General features: G+C 41.8%; 2 protein-coding genes across 10 annotated transcripts in view; one reads left to right on the top strand and one right to left on the bottom strand.

Annotated features, from left to right (window-relative positions):
* Ctbp (C-terminal binding protein) overlaps positions 1–14,873 on the bottom strand; it is a 47,811-nt gene that overhangs the window by 7,983 nt on the left and 24,955 nt on the right. For 5 of the 8 annotated variants that reach the window (XM_076437737.1, XM_076437743.1, XM_076437740.1 and 2 more), the window contains exon 8: positions 9,420–14,523. The exons of 1 other annotated variant lie outside the window; for it this stretch is intronic. In XM_076437737.1, coding sequence (XP_076293852.1) covers positions 14,190–14,523 — 334 coding nt within the window. In that variant the 3' untranslated portion in view covers positions 9,420–14,189. Of the gene's footprint in view, positions 1–9,419; positions 14,690–14,873 lie in introns of those variants that run through there. 2 more of the 8 variants (XM_076437742.1, XM_076437745.1) reach the window with 2 other exon arrangements.
* Positions 878–10,557, top strand: LOC143215536 (uncharacterized). Of its 2 annotated transcripts, XM_076437732.1 has the most exons (7): positions 878–1,585; positions 3,456–3,640; positions 4,045–4,375; positions 5,036–5,308; positions 5,955–6,290; positions 7,263–7,430; positions 8,519–10,557. In XM_076437732.1, the coding sequence occupies exons 2-7, from the start codon at positions 3,577–3,579 to the stop codon at positions 8,682–8,684; spliced, it is 1,338 nt and encodes a 445-aa protein (XP_076293847.1). In that variant the 5' UTR covers positions 878–1,585; positions 3,456–3,576; the 3' UTR covers positions 8,685–10,557. The 2 variants fall into 2 exon arrangements, with proteins under 2 accessions (XP_076293847.1, XP_076293846.1); XM_076437731.1 differs by lacking the exon at positions 878–1,585 and having other exon boundaries at positions 3,343–3,640.

Here is a 14,873-nt window from a genome sequence, read left to right as displayed (position 1 = left end):
GGGATACTAATCGTTCATTCGGCGATCGTTGATCGGTGATCGGGGTTCTCGTTCGAGCCTGGTCTCTGCTACACCGATATCCCCAGGTTCGTTGAGCGCGGGACGGGGAAGTAGGATATTATTTTCTTCAGATACCATTACCACGCCGATCACGGTGGTCCTGCCTCGCAGACGAGTGGCCCCGATACCCTCGAGATCACTGGCTTGTAATGCCTTCCCTTTCGTGGATTATTGACCAGTGAACGGTGAGCCCGGCTGCGAAAGACCCTGACGCTACCTATTCCACTTGCCGGCACTCTGCCACCCCCTCCGATCTGTCCTTACCTTACGAAATCTTCCCCTGTCATGGTGAACCTGGTGCCCTTATCCACAGACATACAGAAGCATGCGTTTTCCGTGAATTGACATGGTACCGAATCGTAAAGAGGAACAACTGTTCAACACCAGGGCAATTTGAATTTAGATTTAAATATAATGATTAAAAGTTGAATTCGAATTGGAACTTGAGTATACCTAATTTTCGTACGAGAGAAACGCGTAAAATATTCCTAAGAAATTTTTCCTAGTTCGCAATGTTCACTATTTGGTCGAAGGGGTTAATCGTCAGCGGCGGAAGGACGAAACGCGCCCTTACGGGAAAAAGGAAAATGGAAAAGGTCCGCGAATCTCAGCGGCAAACACCTTGCCGAAGAGGCTTGGGCGGAAGGTTAACACGCGTCGGGGTAGGGGTACGCACGTGGAAGAAGAGGACGGTACACACGTGGAACGAGGGCGACCGAGGGAGAGAAGAGAAAAGAGAACGAAGAAGAGGCCGGCCCTATGGTGGAGTGGGGTCGGATGGCACGTAGTCAGTGTGTAAGGGGTGAGAGTGGGTGATAGTAGGTGGTAGATCTCTAGTTAGCGAAGACACATTGACAGGGCATCTTGCCAGCATGGCAGCAGCAGCACGCTGTCCCTTCGAGACCTTTTGTTGTCACCTCGGAATTAACGTGTCCCACGAAAGACTTATCAAGAACCCGTAACACATTGTAATTTCACCAAAACTATAGCTTCAACGTCATCGTCTCGCCGTAAAGGATTGATTCAACCATAAGTTAGTGCCGTGAAAGTTCCAACGCTGTGATTAGTGTGGTGTCTTCATCGAAACGTGGTGTAATCGACGAAGATGTGAGGGAAAATGTGCGCAGACAACAGTTTTCTTCACGGTTCGAACATGTCCGAGAAGAAGATACGGAACTTGTACAAGAACAGGAAGAAGAGCTATCTCTGAAGACTATGTGACGACCGATGTTTCTTACAGTGTAAACTGAAATAACGAACTAGTGAGTTTACTGTGAACAGTTCAAAGGACCTAATCGTGACACTACTCGGATCCTTTGTTACACGTCCGAGATACCGAGGAATTTTATTCTTTCATATAGCGAAGTGATCGAAATAAGGCTGACTCGAATTCCCCGGATGATTCTCAACGAACAGCCGAATCACGTGGAAGATGCGCGTGGTTTTCAGGCTATGAATGAAAATATCTGGCAGATTTTCTGCAGAAGCCTTTAGAGGAAACCGGCAGGTCTTCCAAGCCATAAAGGTACTTCCATACGCTCGGTCCATATGCACGTGCATTTTCCTTTCAGTCATTCATAACAGTCATTCATGAGATTCGCTCATTTTTTATCATTTCGCCGGGACTCGAAATTGATCAATTTTAGAAGGATTTGTACACTTTCGATCGATTTCGAATTATCGATTCGATATTGGAGACATGGTCACGGCGAGCAGAGTGTTTCGAAGATTTCGGCAATTTTTGTCAATTGAAAATTGAATTTCGATTTAACTTGGGTTGTTGAGAGTTGAATTTGAATTTAAATTTAAGTATAATGATTGAAAGTTGAATTTCGGCAATTTTTGTCAGACGAATAAAAAAAAATTTGGTGCTTTGGGCTTGCTTGTAGAGAAATGTCAAGTAGTTGACAAGAAAATTGTCTGTTTTAATTAAATCTTGAGCGAGGGGTTTCAGAATAAAGTTGATTGAATTGTGAGAGCTATTAAAAGTTTTCTGTACTTCGTTTCAATAAATACATCGTGGACAGCTTTTGAAATGTTGATGACAGAAACTTATGTCATCGAATACTAATTTCATTATTGTTAAGCCGGTTTTATCTACTTTCTCGGTAAACTCGATCTATAGAACGCGAATTGAACTATTCGTTTCCAATTTGATTACGATCAATCTCCAATACAATACAATACATAGAATGCGAAACTCGTTGAATGACTCTAAAATTGTTGTCCCAATGCATTTTACGTGTGCACGTATGCTTCGAATCCGTAGAATTTGTAGTCTATCCATAATTTAATACTCCTCCCAGCTTTTAGATATCTTTTGCTCGAATAGCGACTTCGTTTCTTTCATCTCTACCGTGATCCGTATCATTCTGCAATCTGATTATTACACGTTGAAAATTCTTCGAAATTGTTTAACGAGTCAATAAATATTTGTGCTTGTACACGCCATTATTTCCAAACAATGAGAGATCAATCTCCATCAATTGCAAAAACAAAAATGTTCGAATATTACCCACACAAAAAAAATAAACCTGAAAGATAACAGTCTATCGTTTCGTGATTGCAGAATCATAATTTTCCTTCAGCTATGTAGTCACTCCCTGTATGTACATTGATTTGCACTTTCCTCGATTGCGAAATTATCCTCACTTAGTATACAACGAACAAAATCAATAGACTGCCGAGCTGCAGTGTAAATATCACTAATTCTTCATCATTCTAACTCGGAGATCATTCTGACGCGAGTCGCAGCTAAAGAGTTAATTAAAAGCACTCGGAAACGGGATTTTCCGAAATTTTCCGCGGTGGTTGTCTTCGGCATAAAAAGAATATTACAAGTTTCTCATGCATCTCGCGTTTCAACCTCGAAGATCATTCTAACGCGAGTCACAGTTAAGAGTTAATTGAAAGCACTCGGCAGCGGGATTTTCCGAAATTTTACACGGTGGTTGTTTTCCGCATTAGACTCTGAATGATCGTGTAGCTGATTCGAAAAGAATATCGCAAATTTTTCATGCATCGCGTTTCAAGCTCGAAGATCATTCTAACGCGAGTCGCAGCTAAGAGTTAATTGAAAGCACTCGGCAGCGGGATTTTCCGAAATTTTTCACGGTGGTTGTTTTCCGCATTAGACTCTGAATGATCGTGTAGCTGATTCGGAAAAAATATCGCAAATTTTTCATGCATCTTGCGTTTCAAGCTCGAAGATCATTCTAACGCGAGTCGCAGCTAAGGGTTAATTGAAAGCACTCGGGTGCGGGATTTTCCGAAATTTTCCACGGTGGTTGTCTCCGGCATGGTACTGTGTATCGGCGGATGTTTCATTCGAAAATATTGCACGATATATCGACGAAAAAGTTGGCGGTACTCACGGAGCAATGTGCGGTTGCTAGGGCGACCGGAGGGGCTGGACCGTATCTCCGACGAGAGGAGGAAATCCGTCCGCGTATTTTCCAGGGAGGCGGGGTGAAGGGGGTGTTTCTAAGGGCGGCTGCGAGCAGAAATTTCGCAGAGATGGAGTTCCTGCAGAATCATCACACGGTGAACACCAACGAGTCGCCGTACACCCTCGGCACAGGTGAGCCACAAATATCGCGTGTCACTGGAACAAACTGCGCTAACTCTTACGCGGCCCACGGGATTTGAAAAATTTCACGAAAGATCGTTCCTCGCGCTGTTCTCGGGATGTTTCTCTGTCATTATTTATTGTTTCGAGACGGTGATCGACTGCCATGTGTTCGCGGCTGTTCTATTTTTCAAAGGTTTCCTTTCCTGAGAGGACACTCTCATTCCGAGCCGAATCGGGCCCTTTAATTGGGGATGGTGAATTGTTAATTATTATTGAGATGGTGAATTATTATAATAATTCTCTTGATATAAAGTGTGCATGTAATCAAGTCACCCAACTGAAAGATAAATTCAAGACAGTTCTAACGACATTGTACTTGGCGTCGTTTAATGTTTGTTCATTGGATGGAACAGGTTCGGTGGGAAGTATCGAGGCCACGATACCTTCCGGCCTCTGCACAGGACCTCTCGGGGTGTTGTCCAACGAGGACACTCTAACGGACAATCAAAACGAGGAAACCCTAGGTGCTTTGCAGGGCGCCCTTCGTCTCCAAGACCTGCAAAGCTCCCCGGACGACATAGGTGCCGATCAGAGTCAACAGATCCAGAATTCTGGACAGAACCAGGTCGTCAGCGAGTTCGGGGCGAGCTTCTGGGTCGACGACATGGCCGGCTTCCCATTGCCACCTCTCGATCTGGACCCTCTGCCGCCTGGTCTGTTCAGCCCCTGTTCCGGCACTTACAAGTAAGCGCGAACCTTTCAAGTTTAGAGATTAATATTGATCGTGAACAACTACTCTTAAAACGGTCCAAAAATATCTTAATATTGTAAATTAGTTCAAGATATTCCTTAAGAACCACGTACGAAGTCTCGCGTAATTTTAGCGCTTCCGTCTGACCACCACTCGCACCTTCTACTCGACTCCCAACGCTACCGCGACGGGTTCATGCGAACGCTCATGCTCCTAACTGAATTCTGAAGGACTCGTAACTTTCATATGAGAGAAGGTCTCGCTTCATTATTCTCCATAAGGCCATGATCATCAATTACTAATTCAGGATATATTCCCGAAAAACGACGTAGGTAGATTTGGAACAGACTTCCGTCTGACTACTACTCGCACCTTCTACTCGACTCCCAATGCTACCTAACTGAATTCTGAAGAACTGAGAGCAAATCTCGGTTTGATAAAAATCCAAACCACCACTAACAACATCGTAGTTGATAACAACTTCGTAGAAAGCGTGTTTAGACTCGTGTCGACAGACTTTCAAGATTCCGACCCGATTCAATAGACCCTCTAGTGAAAAAATCTGAAGAGACAAGTGGTCCAGCACGTCCAATGACGGATGCTGACAGCCACCGTATTCGATGTACCTTGTAATTTTTGAAGTGTCCTTGCAGTTGGAGTTGTACCAGAGGCGAATGCGCGCCAAGAACGACCAACGCGAACGGCGAAGGTGTCGCGGATGTCCTGCTATCTCTAAAACATGCGGTGGTCCATCCCGGAAGTCCCACGGGAGGTTACTACTCGACGGGAGGATCGAGTCATCATTATTCGCAAGATTACACGCAAAATCTCGGTCCACCGGTGCCACCCACGCATTACGCATCCACGCCAGCTATGTCGGTGAACGTTTCCATGAATATGACCATGAACATGAACATGCACTCCGGGTGAGTACGACTTTCGTGTAACCAATCACTTCGGTATTCAAAATTCATGTTTAATTGCGTTCCGGTAGCTTTGTCGCGGTTAATCACGGTACACACCGGACTACAATGTTTCTCTTCCTGGTCAGCTTTTGTCGTTCTTTGTCTTTTGTCGCGAAAGTGTTGGAATTATTGTCCAGCATCGCGTGGCACGATTAGAATAGCGATGAACAGGGAGAATGTCTACCTATTTATTTCACCGAGTCACAATCGTCATGTAGAATTTAAACTGACAAATGTGAATTAACTGCATGTTACGGCTCTCTTTTTAAACGAAGTAAAATTTGATTCATTTGCAGTCATACAAGAAATATAAATTTCCTTTTCTCTTCTACATATTTAGGGATAAAGACGAAAATGTTACTCGGCAAGGGGTTGAAGAATGCTTGTTCGCGAAGGGTTAACGAGAGAGGGATGATTTTGGATAAATAATATGATTGAGATTGTCCTGCGAGAGAATCGAAGCGAAGTATATTAATTGGAAAAAGGAGATTGCGCAGAGTGTAGCAGCGAAGACAATAGTTCGCCATTTTCTCTGCGGAGGTTTGCGCACCCCTTCCCAGAGGGTTGCGAGAGCAGAGTTATTCAGTGGTTCGTTGTCTGTGTGCAGGTACGAGCAGAGCTATTCGTCGGCTTGGGGCGTGGAACCCCTGTTAAGTCCCGCCCAGCAGTATAATCCGGTGGAGCAACAGACGAGGGTGAATCAACCCCCGGCCAATAGCCTGATCGGCACTGGCACCCATCCTCATTCTCACCCCCCGGCGCACGGCCATTCGAGGTTGCAATTGTCTAGCGAGCATGCGCTCTGCATAGGCGCCTCCGGGAACCCGGTCACCACCGACGACAATGGCAGACCTAACCTATGCAGAATCTGCGGGAAATCGTATGCGCGGCCCAGCACCCTCAAGACGCATCTCAGAACGCACTCCGGGGAGAAACCGTTTAGGTCAGTGACGGCCGGTAATCTAATTATGATGGCCGGCAACGATTTTTCCTGGCCTTCTCAACGATTCTTCGTGATCAATGTAGCTTCTGCACCCCAATTTCACCCTTTTGCAAATCAATGTCACCCGTCAAGAATACTTTAAATTAATTATTTATATCAGTGACCGGCGGTAATCTAATCACGCGATGGCCGACAACGATTTTTTCTTCGTGATCAATATAGCTTTTGCACCCCAATTTCACCCCTTTGCAAATCAATGTCACCCATCAAGAATATTTTGAATTAATTATTTATATCAGTGACCGGCGGTAGTCTAATTACGATGGCCGACAACGATTTTTTCTGGCCTTCTCAACGATTTCTTCGTGATCAAAGGTTTGCACCTCAATTTCACCCATTGAGAATATTTAAAATTAATTAGTTCTATCAGTATGGGTATCATAACCATTGAAATTATTGAGAGAAAACACTAATGTCTCTGCAGACAATTTCTATGTTGCATACGAATCTGCAGTCTCAAATGATTTTCAAGTTGACAAATACAATGGAACATTTTGTATACAGGGTGTAGACGGGTGGTACGCGCATCAGGTGATTCTTTGTAGAAAAATCAATATGAAAAAGCGACTAACATTTTTTCGGTTCACGCTTCGTTTATTGTGATGCGCGAATCCGTCGAGCATATTCGAACTCGATTATCTCGAAGCGTCAAGCGGGAAAGTGTTATCCAATTTTTCATTCGCTTCCTTTTGCACGTAGTATCACCTGATGCTTGTATGTACCAATTGTCCTGAGACACCATGTATATAAAAATACTAAAAAGTAACTTACCTTCGACTTATAAACCGACATTCGACATTTTCTTCTTCCGTGTTAAAAAATGTTTTCACATACATTCGCATACGCACGCAGACACACAACAAGGCCAGCAATCCATATGTTCGTAAAAGAATTGAAGATATTTTATTCAAGGTGTCACGCGTGTTCGAAAGCGTTTAGTCAAGCGGCGAACCTAACAGCTCATGCGAGAACTCATTCCGGAGAGAAACCATTCCGTTGTCCGGTGTGCGACCGAAGATTTTCGCAAAGCAGTTCCGTGACCACGCATATGAGAACGCATTCTGGAGAGCGACCGTACAGGTAATTATTTCTTCGATATCATCAAATTTAAATCGTTTTAATGATTCTCAGAATTATAGCCACGTGGTGCAGTGAGAATCATTGTTGCAATAAGTAGCGCCTGCTAGCATGCAACCGGCAATACAAGCGTGCCGTTCGGTTCATTGTACAGTCACTCGCAAAATATATGTCCATTTGTGAATGTTATTTTCAGAATAAAAGAAATTCAGCAAATTTATCTCTACAAATATACAACTGCATTTATGTGGCTTTTGCTGCAGCGTTACAGAAATAATTTAACAGAATAAGATCAGTCTTCAAAATGAGCTTTCACTTCACTGGTCACATACTTTTCCGAGAGACTGTACTTAGAACTACAGTTGCAGAAACCTACGTTAGAGTGCGCCCTAATACAATGTCATTTTACGGGGATTCCTTTCTCTACGCTCTTCGGAGCGAATTTTGAAATTTTCTTCTTCAGAGAATTCTTCTGTTCGCGATCAGAATCTCGTTGAAAACGAGTAATTAATTCAATGCCTTCCAGTAATCAGTTAATAAGATTTCGAATGACTGTATATCAATGAATTGTATGAAAAGATATTTTGGAAATATTCTTTGTTATAATAATCCCCAGAAAAAATTATTAGACTGTAATGGAAGTGACTTATTGTTAGTATACGATGGACCTTGTTACTATTGAAAAATAGGCTTTTACTAATTACATATAAATACTTACCATTAGGTAATGTATCAAAAACACGAATGGAATTGCAAGTGCATTGTTCTAATAGATGAATTTCAATGAATCTCAAAGATCAATTTCTGAAGAACTTACCACGTTGACTGTCGACGGATCACCCCCTAAACATCTGGCATACTTGGTAGTCAACGTGTTAAAGGGAATCTGTTGTTTAAAAATCTTTTACACACTAATCCCAAGGAAAATAAATTAGATCACGTTATTAAGGGTGAGTTATTATTATCGCGATCGAAGTAGCAGTTGCTGTTGATCTATTAAAAAGTCCCTAGCGATGGGTGTACCTTTAGAAACGACGGAACAATTTCTATTTCGACATCGACTCTGAATCGAAACTTCTTCCTGTTTCCAGATGCCGGTTCTGCAAGAAGGCGTTCTCGGACAGCTCAACGTTAACGAAGCACCTGCGCATTCACTCCGGCGAGAAACCGTACCAGTGCAAGCTGTGCCTGCTGAGGTTCAGTCAAAGTGGCAACCTGAACAGGCACATGAGAGTCCACGGGGGCTCCCTGACGTGACACAGCTCGCTCTCGATCATCGACGACAATCGAATATTGCCACGGTGTTGTCGAATACCTGTGATTCAACTTGGCCCGAGCTTACCGGAACGGATGTGAAATAAACAGAGAACCGAGTAAATCAACTTCCGACACACGGTCGGAACGATGCTCGTATACGAAGGGGAGAGACTTTTAGTCCGTTGTCGTCTGACTGATATCTTCGAATTAACACGAGAATAAAAAAAAAAAAGAACAAACAAATAAAAAAAGCGGACGTTCGGGCGCCGAAGCGCTTCTGTTATTTAAGGGCTTACATTTGAATATTTTTTTAAACCGATATATAAGACCATCGACGATGATGACGATAATAATAATGATAATGATAATAACGATAATAATAATAATAATAATCGCAGTACGTGCTGTATATTCGTAGTGGAACCACACTTCGTTGTACTCGTCGTCTCCTCTCGATCGTGGGCAGAGGCGATCATTGTATCGATGGGCAAAACCAAAAAATTGAAATAAACGATGCGAAACAACGTGTCGACAGACCGTTCTCTACTTCTGAAGGATATCGTGGTTCTGTGAACATTCTTGTGTTTTCTTCCGGACTTGGTCTCTCTTTTCTTTTTTGGCTCTCGTTTATTCGCGAACGAGAACGACTCTCCGGAGCACGGGGTCGGGATAATAGGTGAGAAACAAGGGGATTTGCAGTTTTTAGACCTACAGCATCTACCACAGCACCGTTGATTATTGTACAAATATTGTATTTATTATAATTATTAATTATAATATTAATGTTGCTGTTTTTACCACCTTCAATTTTTTTTTTCATTACGTGGCATTTTTTCTTTGTCAGGTTGCTTTCATTTCTTTCTTTTTTTTCCCATTTTTTTGTTTACTCTCGTAATCGTAAAATGAAGGTGTTTTGGCGCCATTTTCATTAAAAAAAACGATTCTCTCTCTCTCACTCTCTCTCTCTCTATATATATGTAGATATATATAGAATATACGCTATATATTCTATATATATGTAATATATAATATATATAATATTCGTATGAGAACAACTGATTAAAAAACAGATGAATGAATTATGTGTGAGTTATTTTCTTTTCTTTCTAGCTTTCTTTCATTATTTTTCTTTTTTATGTTTGTCGGTTGTTGTGTTTTGTTGTAGTAGCAGTTGTAATCCCACAGCATCAGGACCCACGTGTGTGTAGTTTTATAATTGATTCTTTTTTTTTCTCTTGTGGGAGGAGGGGGTGAGGAAAAGGAGGCATTATGCTCGCCGGCTAGGTGGTAATTAAGTGGAATATAGATATTGGTTCGTCACGAATCCTCACATTAATTTTGCCTCTCTTTTTCACAATTAAAACTATATAAGAACAACTCTCTGTCTTCTTCCTCCGTCTTTAGAGTAGCGTGTCTCTCTTCTTCGCGCGTCAAAAAATTCTCTCGCACTCTCTCTCTCTCTCTCTCGCTCTCTTTCTCTCTCGTTTTTTCCATTTTTTTCTTTTTTAATATATAATGATGTATTTATAAGTAATAATATTCTTGAGAAAAAAGAAAAAAAAAAGAAGTATGTATAATGTTCCTACGTTTATGTACTGGTACGACTGTGCAAGGACGAGCTGGTCCAGCCAACACCTCTACACACAACACGAAGAGAGAGTCCTCGAAAAACGGAAAGAAAAAGCACGCAGCTTCCGCGGACCATCTCGTCGAGCTACAGACGTCCCTCTAGTATTTCGTGTACGTAGCGTATTTCTATTTAAAAATGTATAATGTCATCTCTGTCATGCTGTATGTGTCTGTGATGCTTTATGTATGTATTTTTTTCTCCATTTTCTTCGTTCTCTCCCTCTCTCTCTCGTTCACGCGCTCGCTTCGCATTCTCTCTTACGTTTTCTCTCGCATTTATTCTCACTCATCCTTTCTCTCTCTCGTCGCTATGTATCGCCACGTATTTTATCGATCAACTGTTGGGTTGGTAATCTGATCTCTACATTAGTTGGAATGGTTTCTTTTGTTTAGTTTTTTCTCATTTTCTCTCTCTCTCTCACTCTTTTCTCTTCTTTCGCATTTTGAAAGCTTCGGAAGCGAAAAAAGCTCGTGTAAGGTGTACATCCCAGAGGCATCGATGAATACCAAAACGATTCAGTCTATATTATTCGCTTTTTTTAAAATACTCCTTCCCTTCTTTCCAATTTTGAGTTAACAAAGAAACAATTTTCATCACGTAATTTTTGCTTTTTCCTTTCCTCTCTCGTTCTCGTTTTAGCTTTATCCGGCATATCGACCACTGAGAATAGAAAATTAATTGTCTATACATATATCACTCCTCTCTGTCTCACTCTTTAGCGACAATTCGTGTCCTAAAACAACAACGCGAGTATACAAAACTACGTTTAATTTCGGATTAATTTCGAAAGATCAACGACAGTCTCCAAATCGAAATGATACGAAAACAAAGAAAACTGAATAGACGTGTGTGTATGTGTATGTCTGTGTGAATGTGTCTTTCGCACTCTCTTTCTCTCTCCCTAAAATAGATCTTTCATACTCTCTTGCCTCTCATTCACTTTCTCTCTCTCTCTCTTTTTTTATATACTTATTATCATCGTCGTCGCTCTTTTTCAATAATTTCTTCTCAAAAAAGTTTCCATTTTCTTTACTTTTTCTTTTTTTAATGATTTATCTTTCGATAATATATTCAAGTGTTCGTAACATCGCATTATTTTACTTAATACAATAATTAATCATATTATAATTATCAATTAATAAAACTTGTTTCTGTTCGTTCTATCTTACGCGCGTGTATCTTCCTTTTTCTCTCTCTCACTCTCTCTCTCTCTCACGCTCTTCTTTCGTTCGTTCACAATCTCACTTGCTTAAAGACTGCTATAACCAATAGGTGTATATACATATATGTACATATATGTATGTGTACATATATATACATATATATGCATATATTTTTCCATTGAAAAACAATAAGCGGTTTTCGATTTCTGTCCCCGATCGGAAACACAAAGAAAATACCTATTACATCAGGTTTAACCACTAAATTTACGACGAATTCAAATCACTAATGAAGATGCTGCATTCGGTTGAAACGTCGCGTCAAGGCATTCGCGAGACTGTTCCGCTCGAAAGAAGTACAAAAATAGATGCCACAAAATCGAAGATGATATACACATTCCCTCCAGTTTTATTTTCGATGCCAACACATTTTCTTATTCTTTTTTTTTCCGAGAAAAGAACGAGCACACAAGTATTCTCCACAAGAAAGAAAAGGAAGGAAAAATTCATCTCCCAGCATGGAAACAGTGTCTTGCATGAAGTCGTCCGCGTCAGAAATATATCTTTTATCCATTATCACTCTTGATACGCACATATAAAAAAATAGCATTTAATGTAAAAAGACTATATTTCTGTAACTGAAACCATGTCTCGTCTAAAAATTCACACAAAGATTCGGAACAGGCCTTTTCTTTTGCGACAATAAAAAATCGTTTTTCTTTTGTTTTATTTTCGTTTAGAAGTCACACGTTCGCCAAGAACATGGTTTTCCTTCCTTCTCGAGGATACCGATGGCTTCTTCGAGATTTTTCTAGTACATTTCATTGACCAATCCAGGACCCGAAGACAAACACGAGACCGTATATATTTTTTCAGGGTTGTACATAAATCGTCCCGAAATAAATGAATCGTAAAGGAAGTTGATTCGAATTGTGTTTTGTGATGATCTACTCAGTACTGCCAACGAATTCTCGGTGAGACAATGCGCACGAGAATGCCCCAACGATTTACATACGTTATCCTCCATCGCAATTGCTCCGGTGATCATTGTCCGTCTCTCACCGCTAATAACTCTAATTACTACCGACAATCTTTCTTTCTTTTTTCTTGTTTTTCTTGCTTCTCTGTATTCCACTATCACGGTTCCATCATGATGTAATATACGCAGCATTTTCATGATCTCGAGTAAAATATAAAAAAAAAATGTATTCGTAAGCAACTACATTTCAGTTCTGTTCTGTTTGTTTGTGTTTACCTCCTCCTCTTCAATGCAATATACTACACACTGAGAGTTACAACGAGTCCACGAAAGAAACAAAGTTTGTCAACGTTTACTGAAGAGTTGCCAAATCATTATATATATATATATATGCTCTCGGGAGTATGGTTCTTTTTTAGAAACGAAAACTAAAATAGCGTACGCGAACCCAAATACAGTGTGGCAAAATAATGCATGACTTTGCTGTAAAAAAAAAAAAAGGAAACATTGTTCGACATTTCCCTTGCTTCTCAGAAAAATGAAAGATCGTATGTACGAATTAAAAACGTGATGTTACATATATACATATATATGTTCGTATCGGACAAAAGAAACATTTTTGGTCGCGCTTATGTATATGGAGTACTAAAACCTATCAGTACAACAAACTTTTGTGGAAGTGGAGGGGGGAAGAGGTCGACGCGAGTACAAAATAGAAATTCGGAAATCTATACTCCCCGGTACGTTTCCCGAAAAAAAGAAAAAAGATGTACATCCTAAATTTGCGATCGACATATGCCTTTGCTCTCCGCTGTGTGTGTGTGTGCCAGACGTTGCGATGTGTACTCGTCCATGTTCGATTTGTACTGTATGACTAGCCAATATCGTGCTGCGAGTGTGTTCGATGGAAGAACTGATACATTTGGGGGGGGGGGGGGTTGGTGTTTCGAGGAACTAATACCAATTCCGTTAAAAGATTGCAAGAACAGAAAAGGGACGACGATGTGGTGTATCTTTCGTTATTGGTCGAGAGTTGCGTGTGCCACGGTCGGTCGGTTAAATACTACGTAATTTATAGAAAATTACGACACAGAGAAAAATGTTCTTACCCACCGTTTTCTTTTTTTTTTTTGTTTTGTTATTTCCTCCATAGCCATGGCATTCTATATAATATAAAGCCGTCATCATTACTGCCCAACTGTATTTGGTTTGGTCACAATGTTACATCAAATGCACTATTCCAGGAGCCCACCAAACGCAGACTCAAGCTCAACTTTCATTCACGCGGCACGCATACACACGGGGCATGCACGCAACGCAGTGTGACGTACGCAGATGCGCGAGTACACGCAGCACGCACGCAGCAAAGTATAACTCATTCTCTCCCACACAATCTCTCGGTTGTTGATTCTCTCACGCACACTTATTCTCATCATGTTCTCCCTCTCTGTCGTTCAGTATCTCTTTCATTCGATATTCTTGCACACACTCTATCTCTCTCTTTCTCTCTCGCTTGCTTTCTCTCCCCGCCTACCCCCCGTTTTATCTCTTTCACTCGATCTCAAAGGATGGATCCCTTCGAGAGTTCCTTCGGAAGCAGCGGACATATTTTTTTGGGGCACATCGTGCACGACACACGTTAGTCAATCGGCCATTTGTCGTCGGAGGTCGTGTGTGAATGGCTAAGGGAAATTAGATCGGAGGGTGGTGCTGGAGTGGACGTCGGGGGTTCAAGGTCAACGAGGGCTCGGTGCAGGTGGGCTTGGCCGGGGGTCAGGCTCGCTCACTATGCTGTGTGGTATACCGGTTAATCCAGCAGTAGGAGGAGCTGAAGCAGGGCCTCCAGCCCCACCGCCACCTACCGTTGGACCCGTAGGGCCTGTCGGACCCCCGGCGCCTGCACCGCCTGCAGAGGAGTTCGGTCCGCCACCACCCCCACCACCACCGCCGCCGACGACGGAATGCCCACCAGGAGGAGGGGGTGCAGAATCGTGAGGAGTCGTTGAATGCGCCTGTTGAACGGGCAGCCCCCCGGAATAGTATCCGCCGTTGATCCCCTCAGGGTAGCTGCTGGAGAAAGCGAAAAGAAATTGGCCACTTCGATAAATGCCTTTTACAAAGTGCCCAATCGATTCTTAGGAAATCCAAAGGTTCGAACGCTTCTAACCACGTTACTTTTACACACTCGATTCTCTTTCCATGTAATACGAGTTAACATCTGCTTGAAAATCTGTTTCTGTAAAAATTACGATATCTTTTTCCCCGGTGTAAGAGAAACAAATGCAACGATACTCAAAAAAAGTTATACCCTACGTTTGTTTGTTTAATCAAGCTCAACAAAATATATGTATATATACCATATATATGCTGTCCATGTATATCATTATCCGTACACATTCATTCGCACACCTATATCCCTC

The sequence above is a fragment of the Lasioglossum baleicum genome, chromosome 14 (assembly GCF_051020765.1).
Source record: "Lasioglossum baleicum chromosome 14, iyLasBale1, whole genome shotgun sequence".
In the NCBI taxonomy this organism is placed as follows: Eukaryota; Metazoa; Arthropoda; class Insecta; order Hymenoptera; family Halictidae; genus Lasioglossum; species Lasioglossum baleicum.
Note: the sequence above shows the minus strand (reverse complement) of the source record. Positions and strands in the feature narration are given on the sequence as shown.

What these genes read in the sequence shown, in the direction of transcription:
- LOC143215536 (XM_076437731.1), top strand. Translation starts at nt 3,379, where the DNA reads ATGTTTCATTCGAAAATATTGCACGATATATCGACGAAAAAGTTGGCG. An exon ending in GCCGTACACCCTCGGCACAG is followed by an intron (nt 3,641 to 4,044) that starts GTGAGCCACAAA and finishes TGGATGGAACAG; the next exon opens with GTTCGGTGGGAAGTATCGAG. An exon ending in TCCGGGGAGAAACCGTTTAG is followed by an intron (nt 6,291 to 7,262) that starts GTCAGTGACGGC and finishes ATTTTATTCAAG; the next exon opens with GTGTCACGCGTGTTCGAAAG.